General features: G+C 48.7%; 2 protein-coding genes and 1 pseudogene across 2 annotated transcripts; 2 read left to right on the forward strand and 1 right to left on the reverse strand.

The window, feature by feature from the left end:
- The first annotated feature begins 9458 nt into the window (after nucleotides 1-9458).
- Nucleotides 9459-10394, forward strand: LOC136017143 (olfactory receptor 9G19). The gene has a single exon (XM_065685182.1). The coding sequence runs from the start codon at nucleotides 9459-9461 to the stop codon at nucleotides 10392-10394; it is 936 nt and encodes a 311-aa protein (XP_065541254.1).
- A 5882-nt stretch (nucleotides 10395-16276) lies between these two features.
- Nucleotides 16277-17340, reverse strand: LOC136017810 (olfactory receptor 5G3-like). The gene has a single exon (XM_065686441.1). The coding sequence runs from the start codon at nucleotides 17232-17234 to the stop codon at nucleotides 16317-16319; it is 918 nt and encodes a 305-aa protein (XP_065542513.1). The 5' UTR covers nucleotides 17235-17340; the 3' UTR covers nucleotides 16277-16316.
- A 3815-nt stretch (nucleotides 17341-21155) lies between these two features.
- LOC136017808 (olfactory receptor 8U9-like) lies at nucleotides 21156-22085 on the forward strand (annotated as a pseudogene).
- The last annotated feature ends 139 nt before the right edge of the window (nucleotides 22086-22224 follow it).

Consider the following 22224-nt stretch of genomic DNA (forward strand, 5'->3'; position numbering starts at 1 on the left):
GCGACAAACGGGAAAAGGTCACTAACAAACAGCTGCCTGAAGGAGGAAGAGCCCAGAAACCTGCTGAGCACAGGCAGTGCTTGTTTGAGGCTTCACATCTATTGATGCCAACATCTGCCGGCCTTCAGCAAACTGCTGCAGCCCCACATGTGCCAGAGGAACAGACAAGGTAGCACCAATTGCAGGCAGTGCAGGGACATTAAGTGACATTTATCCTGCTCTGCTGTTAACACTGTTGTAGGTTTTCCCTGTGACTGAGTCCAGGAGAAATATTTGCACTGCAAATATGACTGAACACCTGAAAAATAACCAGGTTCTGTCGGGTATTACTGCAAAGTAAGACACTGATTTCAAGCTAATATTCAGATGGGAGGATTTAAATAAATACATTTCAATTGAAGGCTACAGTGGCACATGAAAAATCAACAAGCGCTTCCTGTGTATTAGCCTGATACCAAATCAAACTCATTTCCCCAATCATAAAAGTTTATGCTACACCTGCACCAAAAAGAGCTGCAAAACCCCAGCTTTTTGCAATTTAGCACACAGAGAAACACAGCAGGTGCCTCAGGATGATGGGAAGACCACATGCTTTGCTCCAGTGTACAAAGCAGTCGTGCAGGCATGTGTTAACATGTCTTAGAGGCCTTCTTCTTTAAACGTATTTAATATGTTCTAACCAAAGAGCTGCTGCTTTAGACCATCTACAAACTGCAGGAATCCAGAGGAAGAAAAAAGCCACAGCAACCTTATTTCACCAGTAGCAAAGTTAAGAAGCACCCAAGGAGGTCACCTGGGAAGGCTATTACGAGATCAGTAAAGAGTTTCTTGGTCCTTTGGAAGAGTATTCCCCATTCCCACCCAGTAAGTATGTGCCATGATGTTCATTTTGTATAGAAAGAAGTTTGATCCTGTGCCTTTTCACTTTGCTGGATAATAAGCTTGGTTTAAATAACACACTTCTTTAAACAGATGGAACACTAAAATACTGAGTGGTTTAGTCACTGCTGACGTGGTAAAAAGGGGCATCTCGCCCAGAAGCTGCTGAATCCCAGACAGGCACTTCCAAAAGACATTCACAGAAGGGCACTGCACTCCTGTGACATCAGGTTCCCAGTTAAGTACTACCTTTTCTTTAAGGGCTCCCCAACCACAACCCTACATCTGCAGGTAGTCAGTAGCTGTGACCCAGCTCTAGAACCAGGTCATGCTTGAAGATTCTAGATGAACATAATTTTTTAATCAAGGGCCCTGTAGATGCGGGAGCAGCAGGCAAGAAGGAAACCCAAAGACGAGCCCTGACATGGGGAGGTGATCAATACTGAAGATGAAAAGCAGCAACCTCCATTCCATGCCAATCCATTCCCTCCCATCCCATGCCATTCCATTCCCTACACCCACCCCGACCTGAATAACAATGGCACTGCTATTCCCCTGCAATGCCAGGGTTTTCAGCTCCAAAACCACTTTCAAGGACACAAAACACAAAGCTTACAGTGCAAAAAAAGGTTTTATTTTAGGATTCCGTTTGATTTTAGTTTGGTTTCTTATCTTTTGCCTTACGTTATCTTCTTTTTACCGAATTTTCCATGATGTCATGGGGTCTTGTTTTGGCTTGGTTTCAGAGCCGAGGCTCACAAGCATCAAGCCCTTCAAGCACAGGCTGCTGTGCAGAAGCCAGAGCCCCCGGGGACATGGAGCCGAGGGAAGAGCAGAAGTGGCTCCCTCTGCGAGCTTGAGCAGCGGGCAAGAAGCGAGCCCAAAGGGGAGCCCTGTCAAGGGGCTGTGCTCAGTGCTACAGAGGACAAGCAGCAACGTCCAGGGGCTACCCCGGGAGTCGTGAGAGCTTCCTCCCCCAGCATGGGGGCATGAGGGGCCACCTGCGTGGAGCATGTGAAATAGGAGCACTGGTATTGTTTCCTAAAGAAGGCAAACTGTTGTTTGGAAAGATGAAGTCACGTCAATATTTTTATGGGTATTATTCTTTTTATATACATGAACATTATAATGCTAGCTGCTTTATTAAGGCTCTCATTGGTTCAATAGGTGTACCCAGCCTTTTTGCATTTTATGCCAGTCTTTCTTTTCAGAAGCCGCAACTTCGGAAAAAGAGTTGTGGCAATTAATACTACCGAGAAAACATGGCTGTCCAGGTTCCCAGACTATAAATAAACAAGCCATTGAGTAGGAAGTGACGTCCCTTGTCAGTATGATATGTTTGTGTCCAGGTTCATAAATATTTGCTGAACTGCATAAGGAATTCAATCTGAAGCAGCTTGCTCACGTGTGTTCCTTCTGGCATTGTGATTATCATGTTTATTTACAACTGGTTTGGTTTGTTTTGTTTCTTTTCATTGTAACTATAATCACAGAATCACAGAATCACAAGGGTTGGAAGGGATCTCAAAGATCATCTAGTCCAACCCCCCTGCAAGAGCAGGGTAACCTACAGTACATCACACAGGAGCTTGTCCAGGCGGGCCTTGAATATCTCCAATGTAGGAGACTCCACAACCTGCCTGGCAACCTGTTCCAGTGCTCTGTCACTCTTACAGTAAAGAAGTTCTTCCTGATGTTAACGTGGAACTTCCTATGCTCCAGTTTACACCCATTGCCCCTTGTCCTATCACTGGATATCACTGAAAAAAGCCTAGCTCCATCATCCTGACACCCACCCTTTACATATTTGTAAACACTGATGAGGTCACCCCTCAGTCTCCTCCAAGCTAAAGAGACCCAGCTCCCTCAGCCTCTCCTCATAAGGGAGATGTTCCACTCCCTTAATCATCTTTGTGGCTCTGCGCTGGACTCTTTCAAGCAATTCCCTGTCCTTCTTGAACAGAGGGGCCCAGAACTGCAATATTCCAGATGCAGCCTCACCAAGGCTGAGTAGAGGGGGAGGAGAACCTCTCTTGACCTACTAACCACTCCCTTTCTAATGCACCCTAAGATGCCATTTGCCTTCTTGGCCACAAGAGCACATTGCTGGCTCATGGTCATCCTCCTATCCACCAGGACTCCCAGGTCCCTTTCCCCTTCGCTACTTTCCAGCAGGTCAACCCCCAACCTGTACTGGTACATGGGGTTGTTCTTCCCCAGATGCAAGACTCTACACTTGCCCCCGTTGAATTTCATCAAGTTTCTCCCCGCCCAACTCTCCAGCCTGTCCAGGTCTCGCTGAATGGCAGCACAGCCTTCTGGTGTGTCAGCCACTCCTCCCAGTTTTGTGTCATCAGTGAACTTGCTGATGGTACACTCAGTTCCCTCATCCAGGTCGTTGATGAAAATATTAAACAGCACCGGTCCCAGCACCGACCCCTGAGGAACTCCACTAGTCACAGACCTCCAGCTAGATTCTGCGCCACTGACCACAACTCTCTGCCTTCTTCCTTTCAACCAGTTCTTGATCCACCTCACTACTTGATCGTCAAGCCCACACTTCCTTAGCTTATCTATGAGGATGCTGTGAGAGACAGTATCAAATGCCTTACTGAAATAAAGAAAAACCACATCTACCGCTCTACCATCATCCCTCCACGTAGTCACTTCCTCAGAGAAGGCTATAAGGTTGGTCAAACATGACTTCCCCCTCATAAAACCATGTTGGCTGTTCTTAATGACCCCCTCATCCTTGATATGCCTAGAGATGGAGTCAAGAATAAGTTGTTCCATCACCCTTCCAGGGATGGAGGTAAGGCTGACCGGTCTATAATTACCTGGGTCCTCCTTCTTGCCCTTCTTATAGACTGGTGTGACATTTGCCATCCGCCAATCCTCAGGCACCTCTCCCGTTTCCCACGACTTACCAAAGATGATGGAGAGTGGCCTAGCAATGACCTCCGCCAGCTCCCTCAGCACCCGTGGGTGCATTCCATCCGGACCCATCGATTTACAGATGTCCAGTTTGCATAGCTGATCCCTAACCCAATCCTCATCTACCAAAGCAAACTGCTCGTTTGTCCTGACTCCTTCTGGGGCTATAGGAATCCGGGGCCCCCGGGGAGAGTCTGCAGGAGTAAAGACGGAGGCAAAGAAGGCATTGAGCACCTCTGCCTTCTTTATATCCTCTGTCTCCAAGGCACCCACCTCGTTCAGCAGTGGGCCTATATTGCCTCTTGTGTTAGTTTTATTTGCTATGTATTTGAAGAAGCCCTTTCTATTGTCCTTATCCCGACTAGCAAGATTAAGTTCCAAGGAGGCCTTAGCTGTCCTAATTGCCTCCCTACATCCTCTAACAACTGTCCTATATTCCTCCCAAGCGGCCAGCCCCTCCTTCCATAATCCATAGATTCTCCTTTTCCACTTGAGTTTGCCCAGCAGTTCCTTGTTTAACCACGCTGGTCTCCTAGATCCCTTACTTGATTTCCTACTCATTGGGACGCTCTGATCCTGAGCTGGAAGAAGCGATCCTTGAATGCTGACCAACTATCTTGAGCCCCTTTGCCGCCTAGTACCCTTTCCCATGAGACTTCCCTTAGCAGTTGACTGAAGAGGCCAAAGTTGGCCCTTCGGAAATCCAGAACTGTGGCTTTGCTAGGTATTCTATTCCTCCCACACAGGATCCTAAACTCCACCATCTCATGGTCACTGCAGCCAAGGCTGCCATTGACCATCACCACTTCGACCAAACCCTCCTTGTTGGCGAGTACTAAATCTAGCAGCGCTGCTCTCCTAGTTGGTATGTCCACCATTTGCATTAAGAAGTTATCATCAATGCACTGGAGGAACCTCCTAGACAGTGAATGACTGGCTGTGTGAGTCTTCCAGCAAATATCGGGGTAGTTAAAATCCCCCACAACAACTACAGAATTGATGGATAAAGGTAAAGCAGTTGATGTCATCTACCTGGACTTGTGCAAAGCGTTTGACACTGTCCCACACCACATCCTTCTCTCTAAATTGGAGAGATATCCATTTGATGGATGGACCACTCGGTAGAAAAAGAACCGGCTGGATGGCCACACACAAAGAGTTGTGGTCAATAGCTCGAAGTCCGGCTGGAGACCGGTAACGAGTGGTGTCCCTCAGGGATCGGTGTTGGGACCGATCTTGTTTAACATCTTCATCGCTGACATGGACAGTGGGATTGAGTGCGCCCTCAGCAAATTTGCCGATGACACCGAGCTGTGTGGTCTGGTTGATATGCTGGAGGGAAGGGATGCCATGCAGAGGGACCTTGACACGCTTGTGAGGTGGGCTGATGCCAACCTTATGAAGTTCAACCATGACAAGTGCAAGGTCCTACACCTGGGTTGGAGCAATCCCAGGCACAGCTACAGACTGGGCAGAGAAGAGATTCAGAGCGGCCCTGCCGAGAAGGACTTGGGGGTGCTGGTCGATGAGAAAATGAACATGAGCCAGCTGCAGTGTGCGCTCACATCCCAGAAACCAACCGGATCCTGGGCTGCATCCAAAGGAGCGTGACCAACAGGTCGAAGGAGGTGATCCTGCCCCTCTACTCTGCTCTTGTGAGACCTCACTTGGAGCATTGTGTGCAGTTCTGGTGTCCTCAACATAAAAAGGACATGGAACTGCTGGAACAAGTCCAGAGGAGGGCCACGAGGATGATCAGGGGACTGGAGCACCTCCTGTATGAAGATAGGCTGAGGAAGTTGGGGCTGTTCAGCCTGGAGAAGAGAAGGCTGCGTGGGGACCTAATAGCAGCCTTCCAGTACCTGAAGGGGGCCTATAGGGATGCTGGGGAGGGACTCTTCATCAGGGACTGTAGTGACAGGACAAGGGGTAACGGGTTAAAACTTAAACAGGGGAAGTTTAGATTGGATATAAGGAGGAAATTCTTTCCTGTTAGGGTGGTGAGACACTGGAATGGGTTGCCCAGAGAGGTTGTGAGTGCTCCATCCCTGGCAGTGTTCAAGGCCAGGTTGGATGAAGCTTTGTGTGGGATGGTTTAGTGAGAGGTGTCCCTGTCCATGGCAGGGGGGTTGGAACTAGATGATCTTGAGGTCCTTTCCAACCCGAACTATTCTATGATTCTATGATTCTAACTAAGGCATGTAGTCGCGAGGCTACTTCCAGTTGCCTGTAGAAAGCCTCATGAGCTCCTTCGTCCTGATCAGGAGGTCTATAATAGACCCCCACAACTGTATCACCCGTGCCAGTCTGTCCCTTAATTCGTGCCCACAGACATTCCACTTGCTCCTCATCCGACCCCGGACAGAACTCAATACATTCTAGTTGCTCTCTCACATAAAGAGCAACTCCACCACCTCGCTTCGCTGACCTATCTTTCCTAAAAAGGACATAGCCATCCATGACCACATTCCAGTCATGTGAACTGTCCCACCATGTCTCTGTAATTGCCACTAGATCATAACCTTTAGCCCTCACACAGACTTCTAACTCCTCCTGTTTATTCCCCATGCTGCGTGCATTGGTGTACAGGCATTTCAGGGAGCGAGTCCTAGTACCCCTTTTCCCCTGCGGGACAGGGTCTAAAAACTATCCTTTCCCACAAATGAAACAAGAGATTGATAGTCCTCCTTAGCCTGCCATCCTTCAATCCCTAGCATGTTTCTCTTGGGCTTGTCCCCAACAGGCCCAGTTAAATCCCCTCCCCTCTTCATATCTAGTTTAAAGCCCTGTCAATAAGCCCTGCTAACTCCTGCCCCAAAACCCTTTTTCTTCTCTGGGACTGGTGTATCCCACCTGCCACCAGCAAACCAGGTGTCTCATACAGCAGCCCATGATTGAAAAACCCAAAACCCTGCCTTTGGCACCAGTCACGTAGCCATACATTAATCTGCAGACTCTTCCTATATATCCCTTTACCCTTGCTTGCAACAGGTATGGAGGCAAACACCACTTGCGCTCCAGACCCTTTAACCAGACGTCCCAGGGCCCTGAAGTCTCTCTTCACTGCCCTTACGTTCCTCGTAATAATTTCATCACTGCCAACCTGAAAAACCAGCAGCGGATAGTAGTCAGAGGGCTGCACCAATTCAGAGAGTTTCTTTTTAACATCTCCAATCTGAGCCCCAGGTAGGCAGCAGACTTCCCTGTGGGGTGAATCCGGTCGACAAATGGGCCCTTCTGTTCCCCTCAGAAGGGAGTCACCCACGACGATTACTCTTCTTTTCTTCTTGGTTGGGGAAGTTCTGAGGCATGGGGGTGAGTGACAAGCCCTATGAATATATTCCCCTATGAATCAAAATGGTTACATACTATTTTCTGTGCAGAAAAAAAAATAAAGCATCAAGAAAAGATTTTCACAGCACTGCTAAGGACAGAAGTCATGAAAGCAAAAATTTGAGTATTTTTCATCCCTGCAGAAAAATGTTGTGCTCTTCTTCTAACCAGAGACTGATACATGACAACTTCATTCAATCACTATAACTTTAGACAAACAGTATTGTCATCAAAAGGTGCTGACCTAGAATGCCCATTGCTTTTTGTTGTCTATTTTATCTGTGAGTGAAGTATCAACACCAGTCATCTACAGGCTTGGTTCTTCATCTGACCCTATTGTTCATCTTCACCCTATTGTTGCTGGGTCCTCTAAGAAGCAGTACACCTTACTCCAAAACAACCGTCCTAAATAGCTTAATTGAGTACCACCCAGAAATCCCCACTTCTCAGTGTTGACTGCAGAGCCCAAGTTATTCTCTGCACCAGGACAAAAGGGTGTCATAGAATCATGGAATGGTTTGGGTTGGGAAAGACCTGAAAGCCCAACCCCCTGCCATGGGCAGGGGTGCCTCACACTAGGCCAAGTCACCCAAGACTCTGTCCAACCTGGTGACTGTTGACTTCACCCTGATAATCCCCGTGTTGATCACCCAGATCCACATCTTGAGAAGCACAGAGCTGAAGGATGCTCTGGGGAAGACTCCTAGGAAGAGTTCATGTTTTCTCCCACATTCACGCTAGTAAAAACATAGAATGAGCTTGGTTGTAAACAGCATTGGATGTTGTGCAGCTACAGAGATGGAAACAGTGAGCACGTAACATGGAGAGCTATGAAAGCTCTGAAATTGTCTTTCTGGGTGCAGGGAGTAACTGAGGGCATCTCTGGGGGATGCACAACCGTGCAGCAACACTTCACTGGGTGCAAAGGCCACACTGGGTATCTGCTTCAGGGACCTGCTCCTTAAGGAAACACAGAATGAAGCAGTGGATAAATATCCCCAACCACACACCACAGGCAATGCTGGGACAGGAGAGGACGAACCTGCTTGCTCTGCCCTGGGAGATGAGGTGGTGTGGGGCTCTCACACAGAGGTCTTCATCGTGCTTTTGCTCTTGTGGTCTCTAAACTTGTGATCCCATGTTGGACCCTCGTGGTGGTGACATGCTCTAGCTCACGGCTCCATGGGACACATCGGATCTTGTTGAACAAGACCATGAGTGAGAATTTCTGGGTAAAAAAGGTCAACATAGGGATACAGCATCACAGTAGCCAAGAAGGTAAATCTTCAAGGGGAGTCATCTTTCTTTTCTTTGTCTCCTCATCTCTCTGCCCATCCCTTGTGGTACCTGATGACAAACATTAGAATGAACATATGAGGCCAGACAAGAAAATCATCAGGACCCTTGAGAGCATCCAGCACAAGAGGCAATTGAGAGAGTCCTGCAAACCTGACTGGAGCATAGAGGAAGTTGCAAGGAAGCAGCAGGGCACAGCTCATCTTCTGGTCTTCCTATGGAAGAGTCTATCACTTGTATTGGCTATGGAAGAGCTGAAGTAATTCATTTTTAGGCTGGCAATGTCAGGTGAGATGAATTCCAGCTTCTGTGCCTGTACTCAGCTGTGCAAACACACTAGCAATGAATAACCGCTGCTTTCAATAATGTGCCTAAACCCAGAGGATCTAACATACACACACTTGTAAGTAAGGCTTTTAGGTACACATCCAACCCTTCAGTGCTTGCACATGCAAAAATGAAAGCTCAATGAGACAATGCTTTTACTGGTAGGACCAATGACAATGAATCTAATCAAACTGTGTTGGGCTGTAGCAGATGGTGACTCTAACATGCATTTGTCTTCAGCCTCTATCTCCAGTTTCTCCATGTGAAATTCAAATTGAGGAGCCTTAATGCATGAGCAGTTTAATGTGACACCAAGATTGAGATTTTCCATTCATAGAAGTCAGGGAACGCAAGGAAGTGTTCAAGGCCAAGTTGGATGGGGCTTGGAGCAACCTACTCTAATAGAAGGTGTCCCTGCCTTGGACATGGGGTTGGAACTGGATGAGCTTTAGGGTCCTTTCCAAAGTGTTACATGCTTCTATGATAAAATAGCACAACCAAAATCAGCACAGCAGCTCTTCTCAATACAAAATTTACTCTGCTTTTCTCTTTTGTGTGTGCAGCTGTGTTTCGGTACAGAGAACAATGGCAGCACCATGGAAGCCTTTCTCTTAGCCCATGATCAAGACCCCACACTGCAGCTGTGAAACAGCCACTGTGATCCATGTCTCCAGTTCAGTTCCTTCACCATGGAAGAGAGCAACCACGGTTCAGTCACCAGCTTTATCCTCCTGGGGCTCACCACTGACTCAAAGCTGCAGCTTCTCTTGTTCATGGTGTTCACCTTAGCCTACATCACAACCCTCATGAGCAACATCACCCTCATGCTGGTGATATGCCGTAGCTCACGCCTCCATACCCCAATGTACTTCTTCATTGGCAACTTGTCCTTCCTGGACCTCTGCTATTCCTCCGTCTACACCCCCAAGCTCCTTCTGAACTGCATCTCTGAGGACAAGAGCATCTCCTTTGCTGGGTGTGCTGCTCAGTTCTTTGTCTCTGGTGGCTTGGCCTGCACCGAGAGCTACCTGCTGGCAGCAATGGCCTATGACAGGTACGTGGCCATCTCCAACCCACTGCTCTATGCTGCTGCCATGTCCAAGAAGCTCTGCATAGGGCTGGTGGCCACCTCCTACCTCAGTGGGTTTGCCAGCTCTACCCTCATTACCAGCTGCACGTTCACCCTCAGCTTCTGTGGCTCCAATGTCAATGATGACTTCTTCTGCGACCTGCTCCCACTGGTGAAGCTCTCCTGTGATGTGACAGACAGCTACCAGTCCCTCCTCTACTTCATCCTGACCTTCAACATCATCCTCCCCTCCGCACTCATCCTTATGTCCTACGTCTCCATCCTGGTTGTGATCCTGAGGATGTGCTCGACCGAGGGCCAGCGCAAAGCCTTCTCCACCTCTGCCACCCACCTCACCACCATCACCCTTTACTATGGCTCCATCCTCTTCATTTACACTCGGCCCAGCTCCTCCTATGTCCTGGAGAGGGACAAGGTGGTCCCTGTGCTTTACATGGTGGTGACTCCCATGCTGAACCCCTTCATCTACAGCCTGAGGAACCAGGAGGTGAAGGAGGCACTGCAGACACTGCTGAAGAGACAGACAGCTTCCTAACAGAAGAAACCCAGGGGTTATGGCCCCAAGGAAGGACACAGCAAGAAGCGCACTGACCTTGTCTTGCTTGTGTTTCCCTTTGTTGCTTTTCGCAGTACACACAGGAGCATAAGCTCTTCTGATCCTGAAGTGCACCATGACGGACAGGAGATGGCACTGTGCAGACAGAACCCCTCCCCACCTCTTCCCGTATATGTCTGCTATAAAATGGGATGTTAGCAGCAGCTGAGTTTGTTGGACATCACCTTCGCACTGTGCTTTGTCTGAATTAAACATTCATTCCTTATGCCCAAAGCAGTAGTTCACCTGGAGCTCCATGTGTCAGAGAATCATAGAGTGGTTTGGGTTGGAAACGTCCTTAAGATCACCCAGTCCCAACCCCCTTCCACTGGAGCAGCTTGCTCCAAGCCCCTGTGTCCAACCTGGCCTTGAGCACTGCCAGGGATGGGGCAGCCACAGCTTCTCTGGGCACCCTATGCCAGCGCCTCAGCACCCTCACACAAAAGAGCTTCTGCCTAAGAGCTCATCTCAGTCTCCCCTCGGGCAGGTTCAAGCCATTCCCCTTGGCCTGTGCCTACAGGCCCTTGTCCAAAGCCCCTCTCCTTCTTCCTTTCAACCCTTTAGGCACAGCCAGGTTTATGGAGAAAAGTTTCTCTCTTATTGCTCTTAAAAGAGAAAACTAACACTAGTATTTTCCAAGGAATATTTTCCTATCCATCTATGGAGAATATAAACCCCTCATCATGAAGTTAATATCTGCTATTAGCAACCTTTATGAAAGCAAACACACAGCCAGGACACTGCCTACATCCATTTTGCTTTCCTATTCTGTCCAGGAAGTGCTATGGATGCTGAACATTGAGGCTCTGCTGCATTAGAAATTATTGATCAATAGAACTGATCGAGGCCAGGTTGGACACAGGGGCTTGGAGCAAGCTGCTCTAGTGGAAGGTGTCCTTGCCTGTGGCAGGGGGCTGGAACTGGGTCAGCTTTAAGCTCCTTTCCAACCCAAACCATTCCATGGTTCTGTGAAAAGCTGCTTTCACCTCCTCACTTTGGAGTGTGGTTTCTGAAGGACCCAAAACCATCAGCACAGTGAGCTGTTGTTTCCCCTTAGGCTTAAACTGACTCTTCAGGCTATGGCCTGTGTCTGCTCTGAACACAACCCACACTGTAGCTGTGTCTGCCCATCACCCTTCACTGCAAGTGCAGAGAACCATCCACTTTTTCCAGAAGAAACCCCTGATATGGATGTTTAAAATAGATTCAAGCTGAATCAAAGCCCCCAAATGCATCCTTGTCTCCTTAAGAGGAACCTTCGGTGACTGATTCAGATGTGGAAACCTGCAATTAGATAGGATGATTCCTTGGACTGATGTGACTCAACCTCAAACCCTGGAATGAGAAATCATGAGTAAGCTGCAGCTTGGATGGAAAGTAAGCTTTGCCTCGATGGACAGACAGAAGGAAAAGAGGGGGTGATGGGGGAGTTCTGGACAACACTGAGAGCCTTTGAGCCATGAAACAAGTTGGGCTTGTCTGGATACAAGGAAAGTCCTGTAGCATGGAGCATCTGTGTCATCAGCACCAGATGACATCCAAGGAAAAGCCAACACTGCTCACACAGGGTCTGGAAAGGCTGTTCCTGAACCAAGTCGGGTGACTGCTTATTGCAGGGGATGAAATTCCACCCTGTTCCTAGGTCAGCATGGTGGTAGCTTTCCATGGGGCAGGCCCATCCAGGAAAGCAAGATGTCCATATACATCCTATGGAGGAAATAAGTACATTTCCTATGAGGAAATAAGCAGATGGGCACATGAAGCTGAGAGCTGGTCTTGATAAGGTTCCCCACCACCATGGTGATGGAGAAGAGTAAAACTGTGTCACCAGGTTGGACACAGGGGCTTGGAGCAAGCTGCTCCACTGGAAGGGGTCCCTGCCCATGGCAGGGGTTGGAACTGGAGGAGCTTTAAGCTTCCTTAAAACCCAAACCAGGCTGGGGTTCTATGATCCAGGCCCATGAAATTGTCCTTAATACACAAACATGCCAACACACTGACCCTCCAACTCACTGGCTTTGGGCATGAGCCATCTCTGTCAAGCAAGGCAGCTGTAGGAGTGAACTTTGTTCACAAAGAAGAAAGTTTCTTTCTTGTTATCCCCAGCTAATGAATCTCTGATGGCTTGTTATGAACAATGAGGTAAGTCACATCCAAATCTTCTGAGAAGCTTTCGTGGTGATGAGGAAACTTCCTTGGTAAACCCCAGAAGGTCTTGTTAAAGCTGATGACTCCTGGAAGGGTGGTTGGTCCCCAAGGACCACTTTTTGCTTTGGCAAAGTGAGCAGCATCACTTGTGATGGAAATAGCTGTGACTGCTTGTATTGTGAAGGGCTGGATCTCGGGCCTGCTGGAGGGCTTGCTGTGCCCATACAAGCTTGGTCATACTCTCTCTTTAAAGACACATCCTTGTCTTCATGACATGTGCAGATAATGTGGTTCTTGCTAATGGGGTGCTTTGTCCCTTCCTGCTTTTGACCTTCTAGTAAATGGAACTGGGGAAGCTCATTGCATTTCCCCTCACCTTTGGACCTGCTCAAGGACACCTCATACTTTAAATCTCTTGTCATTAATTGCCTTGGGATGGGTTTGCTTGTGGCTCTTAAGCTGTGAGGCAAGTTGAAGTCCAGTACGTCCATCCTCCTTGTCTGACTGGCTTTCATAAGTGTGGTTTTCCTACCATTATGAATTTGGGATTTTAGAATAAGCATGGGAATGGGGTCACCTGACTCAACATCTAGAATTCATTGTTTAGTTATGGGATAGTCAGGTCCCTTCTAGAATGGATGGGAATAGGAGGATGTTTTATCACACCCTAGGGCAGTTGGTGAGGATGGATGTGGTCCAGAGGAGGTCTGAACATCAGAAGGACTTGTACCATGCCCCCTCTGTCCATGGTATATGCATCTCAGAATAGCTTTCTCTGGATTAAACTAATTCCAGTCAGGATCTGAAGGCCTCCTGGAGGTCAAACTGGATCAGCTGCCCCCCTCAAACCCTTTTTCAGTTTGTGTTAGTCCAAAAGACAGGACAAGAGGAACCGGCCTCAGGCTGCACCAGGGCAGGTTTAGATGGAGCTGAGGAACAATTCCTGCCCCAGAGGGTGCTCAGCATTGGAACAGGCTGCCCAGGGCAGGGCTGCAGGCACGGGCCCTGCAAGTGCTCACACACCGTGGAGAAGAGGCCTCATTGCCATGGGTTAGGGGTGGCCTTGGCAGTGCTGGGAATGGTTGGACTTGATGAGCTTAAAGTGCTTTACCAACCTGGTTGATTCTATGAGTCTTAAAGGAGCCCAGTGCATGCAGCCTGAGCCCAGCCTCTGATGGGGATGGGAACACAGGGATGGGAGAAAGCTCTTTGTGTGTGTGTGTGTGTGTGTGTGTTAAGCTTTAAACTCTTGAAACTGCTCTCTTTCTCTGAACAAACACTAGAGATACAGAAACACACCTTCACTGAGCACAGATGAAGACACTAAACTTATTTAATGACTCAACTTTTATATATCTGAATTTGAAGAGGATGAAACTACTTCAGATCTCCTAATCCCTCCTCCCAACAGTCTTAAAAGCTTTATTTTAGTTTTCAGCTGGACTAAAACTTCATAAAGGAAAAAAAAAAAAAAGATAATTTAAGAACCAAGAACCCCCCTTTTTTTTTTCATGTTTTCTTATAGGTGTTGGTGGAAACTAGCACTTTGGTTGCAGGGAAGGAGACAGATGCAGTGAAATGCCCCAGGTCAGGTTTGGTCACACTCATATAGAAATGTGGTGCCATTTGCTCTGTCCTGAAGGGCCAAGGACATTGCATTCACTTGATAAGTACATCATGCAGCCTTCAGAAGGGTTGGGTCATTCTGAAGCAACATCTGAAAGCTCAGAGGGAGACCCAGGGGCATCTCCAGGGTGTTATTAGTCAATGTTCAGGCAACTGAACTCAATCCCAGATGCCTGTGTGCTTCTTGACATGGGTTCATCCAATCTGACCTGCTCTACCCATGCTCATGTGGATGTTTCATTGGGATAATGGTCTTGGACTATGGAATTATGTCTGTGTGGTGCAGCACATCATCATGAAGGAATGACTGGGACAGCTCAGGAACAGGCACACTTTAGTTCATGACTTCTGGTTGCCCAAATAAGTGGTAAATTCTCCATCCCTGGCAGTGTTCAAGGCCAGGTTGGACAAAAGGGGCTTGGAGCAACATTCTCTAGTGGAAGGTGTCCCTGCCCGTGATAGGGGGTTGGGACTGGATGGTCTTAAGGTACTTTCTAACCCAAACCACTCTATGATTCTATGAGACATGGAGCCACCACCTGAACTACTGGTTTGGACATAAGTAATGAATGTTTAATTCAGATAAAGCACAGTGTGAAGGTGATGTGCACCAAGCCCGGCTGCTGCTAACATCTCATTTTATAGCAGATATAAATTGTTTATGGGGAGAGGTTTGAAGGAGAGGAGGTCTGTCTGCACAGTGACATCTCCTGTCCACCATAATCAAAAGGAGCGTGACCAGCAGGGCGAAGGAGGTGATCCTGCCCCTCTACTCTGCTCTCGTGAGACCTCACCTGGAGCATTGTGTGCAGTTCTGGTGTTCTCAGGACAAAAAGGACATGGAACTGCTGGAACAAGTCCAGAGGAGGCCACGAGGATGTTCAGGGGACTGGAGCACCTCCCGTATGAAGATAGGCTGAGGAAGTTGGGGCTTTTCAGCCTGGAGAAGAGAAGGCTGCGTGGGGACCTCATAGCAGCCTTCCAGTACCTGAAGGGGACCTATAGGGATGCTGGGGAGGGACTCTTCATCGGGGACTGTAGTGACAGGACAAGGGGTAATGGGTTAAAACTTAGACAGGGGAAGTTTAGATCCGATATAAGGAGGAAGTTCTTTCCTGTTAGGGTGGTGAGGCACTGGAATGGGTTGCCCAGGGAATCTGTGAATGCCCTATCCCTGGCAGTGTCCAAGGCCAGGCTGACAGAGACTTGGGTGACCATGGTCCTGGCAGAGGCTGCAGCTCTATGGGCTGAGGTAATGCATACATTGGTGTATTTTGGGGTGTTTCATGTATACAGTGTTTGCCCATCACACATCAGCTCTCTGCGCAGGAAAGCAACAGGAGAGACATTGGGGCAGGCAATGCCATTGCTACAGACTGCCACGAATCAGGTCTGAAGACTGTTGAAAAACACCACAGCTGCTATGATCTGTTCTGGTCAGGCTGCCATGGAGGTCATGTCTTTTATTGCTGTCAGCAGCGGAATGGAAAGCAGAGGTGTGGAGCAGGGGACAGGGGTTTCTTGATTGTAACTGCCCTGTCGTGGGGATTCTTCACTAAAACATCTAAAAATGCTTTCAGAGCACCTTCATGCATAACAGAAGCCACCCAAGTACCACATTAAACTTAAGGTCTTTGCTGTCTGAAATGAAATGAGGTGAATGGTGCTGGAAATCATTCAATGAGGTTTGAGAATCAAAACCTAAAAAAACTGCCTGCACATTGTGCCAGTAATTTGCTGTCCCCTTTATTTTTCTTGTTTAAGGGTGTTCGTGTTCTTTGCTTATGGCCCTTAATAACTGTCTAGAAACAGAGCTTGATTTAGTGCAGGAGTAGAATTCACTCTGTTTATTGTGATTTGCCAAGCAAAAGGAGAGCAACACACAACATAGAGCATACCTTGGGTGCAGGGAATTGTAAAAGCTTTTGCAATTTGTATTCTCAGCTGGTGAAATCAAAGCAGCCAATGCATCATGTAAGTTAAGGTGTAACCTCTTCAACATGCTGTCTATTTGAGATTATTCAGAAACAGCTGAGCATCTCCCCCACATCTGTATTCTACCTGAGGCTAAACTTAAAACATTCAAGATCACTTAATTTTCAATAGTCTCCTAAAGGCCTCTTTCACCTCCTTATTCCTCAGGCTGTAGATCAAGGGGTTCAGCATGGGAGTCACCACAGTGTAGAGCACCACAGCCCATTTATCTGCTCCTCTTGAGCTGGGATGTAAGTATGTGAAAAAGGATGCCCCATAGGAGATGCTGACAGTGGTGAGGTGGGAGGTGCAGGTGGAGAAGGCTTTGCGCTTGCCCTCAGCTGAATTGATGCTGAGGATGGTGGCGATGATGGCCATGTAGGAGAGCAGGACAACCAGGCTGCTGGACACACCAAAGAGAGATGCTGCAGTGGTCAGGATGATGCGGCTGAGGGTGGTGTTGGAGGTGGAGAGCGAGATGAGAGGGGAAATGTCACAGAAGAAGAGGTCGATGGTGCTGGAGCTGCAGAAGGACAGGGTGGACATGCTGATGGTCTGTCCCACGCCATTGGTCAGCCCCATGAGGTACGAGCCAGTCACCAGCTGGAAACAGCACTTTGGGGACATGACAAGGGGGTAGAGCAGGGGATGGCAAATGGCCATGTAACGGTCATAGGCCATTGCAGCCAGCAGGAAGTATTCAGTTATCCCAAAAAGTTGAAAGAGGAAGACCTGAGCCACACACCCAGCATAAGCAATGATCTTCTTCTCTGACATCAAGTCAACCAGCATCTTGGGGGTGACGATGGTGGAGAAACAGAAGTCTACAAAGGCCAGGTTGCCCAGCAAATAATACATGGGGGAGTGGAGGTGGGGGCTGGCCCTGATTAAGATGATGATGCCCAGGTTGCCCACGATGGTGACAAGGTAGGTGAGCAGGAAGAGCAGGAACAAGTTGCCCTGAGTCACCGGGTCCTCTGTGAAGCCCGCCAGGCTGAACTCGGTCACTTGGGTGCAATTGCTTTGTGCCATGGGCTGGATGGTGCTTTCTGTGTGAGCTCCTGCCTGCAGGTTTCTTCTCCAACAGGCAGGGATGTCCCAGGTGGAAAAGCCTCTGTGTGGTGCGAGCTGCTCAGAGACAGTCCTGCAGGATGTAAAGGGAGAGTTCAGGCACAGACCAATGAGGAAGAGCTTGGTGAAAGTCCTGTCCCAGCACAGGTAGAACGAAGGGGTGCTCAAGCAGTTAAACACCATGGCACAACGTGGTGCCTGCTCTCTGGCTCGCTCCTGGATGTTGAACAATGACTTCTGTCGAAAGCAGTGGGGAGATTCCGTACCTGAATATCTTTACCTTAGTGTGCACTTCATCGCCTGTGTTAGTGCTCAGCCTGGGGTTTGGACACCATCCGGCTCAACCTGGAACACAGAGAAACGTGGTGCTCGCACAACACAGAGTTAATCCTTCCTCCTCTTTTGGGCATTTCCCAAGCACCCGCTTCTTCCCACTCCGCTGGGGCTTCTTCCTAACTGCAAACTGCAATGAATTCCTGAGCTATGTAAAATGCAGTTTAATGGGAATTGGAGCAGCCTGCTCTGGTGAATGGTGACCCTGTCCATGACAAGGGGCTGCATCTCTATCAGCTCTAAGTTCCTGTCAGCCGAAACCATGCTATTAACCTATGCATTCTCACACAGAGGCTTAGGTTGGTTTTCCCCCTCCTCCTGACACACTTGGTTTGCCCTAAAATCTTTTCCTGGGTCTTCTGCTGGATCCTCGACACTACAACAGAAACAGGCAACCCCCAGATCTCAAAAATCTCTCCTTGATGTTTTTTTTTTTTTTTGGGGGGGGGGGGAAGTCATCTTTCAGACCTGCCTCACCTCAGCACATGGGGAGCACCCTGAATGTCCTGTACAGGAAAGCTTCTGGTGCTCATCCAGGAAACCTTTGTAGTCAGTGAGGAGAGGAAGCCTCCTGAGAGTGTTCCCCACCAGGGTGATCTCCAAAGCTGCCTTCTCAGCAGCAGCGTGGGGAGGACACAGCACAAGCAGCTCCCTGGGAAGCCCAGAGCATCATCAAGAAGCCCAGGACCCTGCAGCAGGGCAGGAGATGGAGACAGGAGCTGCTGCTTGTTGGCAAGAGAGAACCACAGCAGAATGATGGGCTGAAAGATGCTGCCCCTCACTTACATCTCAGCTCTGTCTCTGCTGCCCTCCTGATGCTCTTGGAGATGGATGTGAAGATGAACGTGCCTGGAGCTGTGCAGAGAGCCTGGGAATGAACCAGCATCAGCAAACCCCCTTCCTATTTCATGGGATGTGGGGATGTGGGACTGTGAATGTCTTTGGGCCCCAGGAGGTGACAAAGCCCACAGCAGGTCATTATCTCTTCTCTGTGCTGCTTGGTTTGCAGAAGAAGTGTACCCAGAGGAGATGACCTCAGCTTGAGCGAGCAACAGGGCTTTGGGCTCCCTTAGAGCAAACCGCAGAACAACCCCACCTTTCACATCCACTTTTGGAGCATTTCTGAGGCAGTCACAGCTGCAGAGGGGCCATGGTTGACATCATCATGGCAGGGAGGTGAGGGGAACCTTGCCAGTGGGAGCTAGTACCAGGGTCCATCAGCAATGTCAGGCACCATGTGCAATGAACCAGCTTTCCACCTGCCTTCAATTCCTTGTACTCAAAGCATAGCTCACAAGTTTGGCTGCAAAGAGCCAACAGAAGATCGTGGTGACCTTGCTATTGGTGAGGTAAATGCTGGCCACTACTTCTTGTCCAAGCAAACATCAATGCTCACATCACCCAAGGCACTCAGGTTGGTCAGGCATGACTTGGCATTAGTACTCCTCATGGTCACCCTCCTGTCCTTCCTCTGCCTGGAGAGGGCTTCCTGGGAAATTTGGCTCTTAATCCCATCAGGACTGAGGCAGCCCCAGTCCTTGAGCTCTCCTTGATGATGACATTCACCTTCTTCCACCCATCGTGCTGGAAGCACTAGAGACAAAGGAGAGCCGGAGGAGCAGTGCCTGAAAGCAGAAGGAAGGAGATGGGGGGGAACAGTGAGGAATGTGGTAAAGGAGTGAAATGGGCAGCAACAGGGGAAAAGGGCTTCAGGGAGATGTTATTGTGGTCTTTCAATACCATAAGGGACATTGCAGAAAACCTGGAGAGGGGCTTTGGACCAAGGCCTGTAGGGACAGGCCAGGGGGAATGGCTTGAATCTGCCAGAGGGGAGATTGAGATGAGCTCTTAGGCAGAAGCTCTTCCCTGGGAGGGTGCTGAGGCGCTGGCACAGGGTGCCCAGAGAAGCTGTGGCTGCCCCATCCCTGGCAGTGCTCAAGGCCAGGTTGGACACAGGGGCTTGGAGCAAGCTGCTCCAGTGGAAGGGGTCCCTGCCCGTGGCAGGGGCTGGAATTGATGAGCTTTAAGCTCCTTTCATCCCAAACCAGTCTGGGATTCTATGAAAGAAACTGAACCAGGGCGTTCTCCGGCTCCATAAACTAAAATCTCTTCAAGTAAGTAGACAGGGAAGTGTTTCATGAATCCATGCACCAAGACCACAGTGTAGTGGATAAAACGTGTCACAACGCTTCGACCTAGTGGACAGATATCAGTGAGAAGAATTTTGTTTAGATACTCCTGCAGTTCTGGTGTTGATTTGAGTTCAGGTGGTTGCTGTTTCCTTGCTTTTCTCATCAGTGCTCATAGAAAAATGGATAAAAAACCCCAAATAGACAATAAAAACCTGGTGTTGGGACAATTACTGTCTTAGTGAAGTCAGCAAAAGCAAGAATTAACTTTTGGTGTGGGTTTTGCAGTTAGATGTTAAGAAGGGGCTACTATGAGACTAAAAATGGTTGCAGGAACTGCTCTTTGCATTGCTGAAATCCTGTTTAAGTAGCATTAAGAAAGCCAGTAGAGAAAGTCATGAGAATAATCAGGGGTGAATCATGTAGACATTCACTTGTCATCTACTCCCTCTCCTCAATGTGGGAGAACGGGGAAGACAACTCCTTAAATCCACATAGTTACAGCAAATTGTTCCTGGGCTCTATTAGTGCAGCTGGAGATGAAGAGATTGATGCTCCTGGTTGATGTTGCTTGTTGTCAAGCTTCATGGACTGGAACACCTCTGAGGTCAGAGAAATGAGTATAAATACATCTTGAACACTAGAAACTAGAGAGGGCTTTTGTCTGCCCTTGCAAGATGCAGCAGCAAATCACCCTCAGTGCAGCTTGTAAGGAAAGAGTGCTAAAACCCACTCTCAGCATCTGCTTGGAGATGAATGTGGCCTCAGTCATCATCTGGAGGAGCAGCCAAACTCATCCCAGTTGCTGAAGGAGCTGAACGGACCCTGCAGGTTTCCTTGTCTGGGATAGAGCAAATTGTCTTCATAGTAGCTACTATGGGGCTATGGTTTGGATTGGTGCTGAAATGGTGTTGGTAAGTCCAGGGTGTTTTAGTTACTGCTGAGCTGTGTGGGGCTTAGTTGCCACCTGGGGTTAAACCTCGACCATAGAATAGTTAGGGTTGGAAAGGACATTAAGATCATCCAGTTCCAACCCAATAGTTAGGGTTGGAAAGGACCTTAAGATCATCTAGTTCCAACCCAACTTCTAAGAATTTCTCAGTTATTGACCTTCCTTCTGTGTTGAATGTACTCAGGAAGGCACAAATAGGAGAGATGAAATGCTGAGCTAAACCCAGGCGGGTGTTCTCACTGTTGAGCTTGAGATTTTGGTTTTAGGATCCTCTTGTAGCCACCAGATGGAGGCTTGGCTCTTCCAAGAGCCCAAATCTCTTCCAAGAGCTATCCAGAGTCCAACTGACCCTGTAGCAGGATGAGTTCTGCTTCCCTTTGGTGACACTGAGGAAGCTGAGGGTCCTCTTGAGCTGCCCATATCATTGTCTATTTTGCCCATCTCCTGCAGGTTGATGCATTACAGAGGATGACACCCATCAATCACACTGATGTGCGTGAGTTCATTCTTCTGGGGCTGACCACCTGCAAAGACCTCCAGGTCCCCCTTTTCATGGCGCTCCTGGCCATGTACATGGTGACCCTCTTGGGGAACTTTGGGATCATTGTGTTAATCAGGACTGATCTTCACCTTCACACCCCCATGTACTATTTCCTCAGCCACTTGGCTTTTGTCAACATCTGCTACTCCTCCATCATCCTCCCCAAAATGCTGGTGCAGATTTTGACGCTGGAGAAAACCATCAGCTTCTCGGGGTGCGCAGCCCAGCTCTGCTTCTTTGTCACATTTGGGGTCACCGAGTGCCTCCTGCTGGCTGTGATGGCCTATGACAGGTACGGGGCCATCTGCAAACCCCTCCTGTAACCCACCATCATGCGTGCACGGATGTGCTGGTGGCTTGTGTCTGGTTCCTATGCTGTTGGTGTCTTCCATGCGGTGACCCACACCACTTTCATCTTCACCTTCTCCTTCTGCCACTCCAATGTTATCTACCACTACGTCTGTGACATTGCCCCACTCTTAGCTCTCTCCTGCTCCAACACCCACACCTACGAGGTGGTCATCGTTGCTCTTGTGAACATAAACTGTCTCAGCACCATGACCATCATCTTTATCTCCTATGCTTGCATCCTCCCCGCTGTCCTGAGGATCCACTCAAAGGAGGGCAGGAGAAAAGCCTTCTCCACTTGCACGTCCCACCTGATGGTAGTCACCACGTTCTATGGGGCAATCTTGTTCATGTACCTGCGCCCCAGCTCCACCTTTGTGTTGGATGAGAACAAAACGGCCACGTTGTTCTACACCATCCTGACCCCCACACTGAAGCCCTTGATCTACAGCCTGAGGAACAGGGAGGTGAAGGCTGCCCTGATGAGAGCAGTTGGGAGAAGGCAGTGAATGGAGGAAGCTGGTGACCAGGAGGGTGTTTCCTTGTTGCTGTTATTGAGCAGGACTCATTGCACAGAGGGCTCTGTGAAGGTGTACTGAGGTGATTACTCTGTAATTTCTCTCTCATTTATAAGGTGTCTGACACTGA

The sequence above is a fragment of the Lathamus discolor genome, chromosome 6 (assembly GCF_037157495.1).
Source record: "Lathamus discolor isolate bLatDis1 chromosome 6, bLatDis1.hap1, whole genome shotgun sequence".
NCBI lineage: Eukaryota > Metazoa > Chordata > Aves > Psittaciformes > Psittacidae > Lathamus > Lathamus discolor.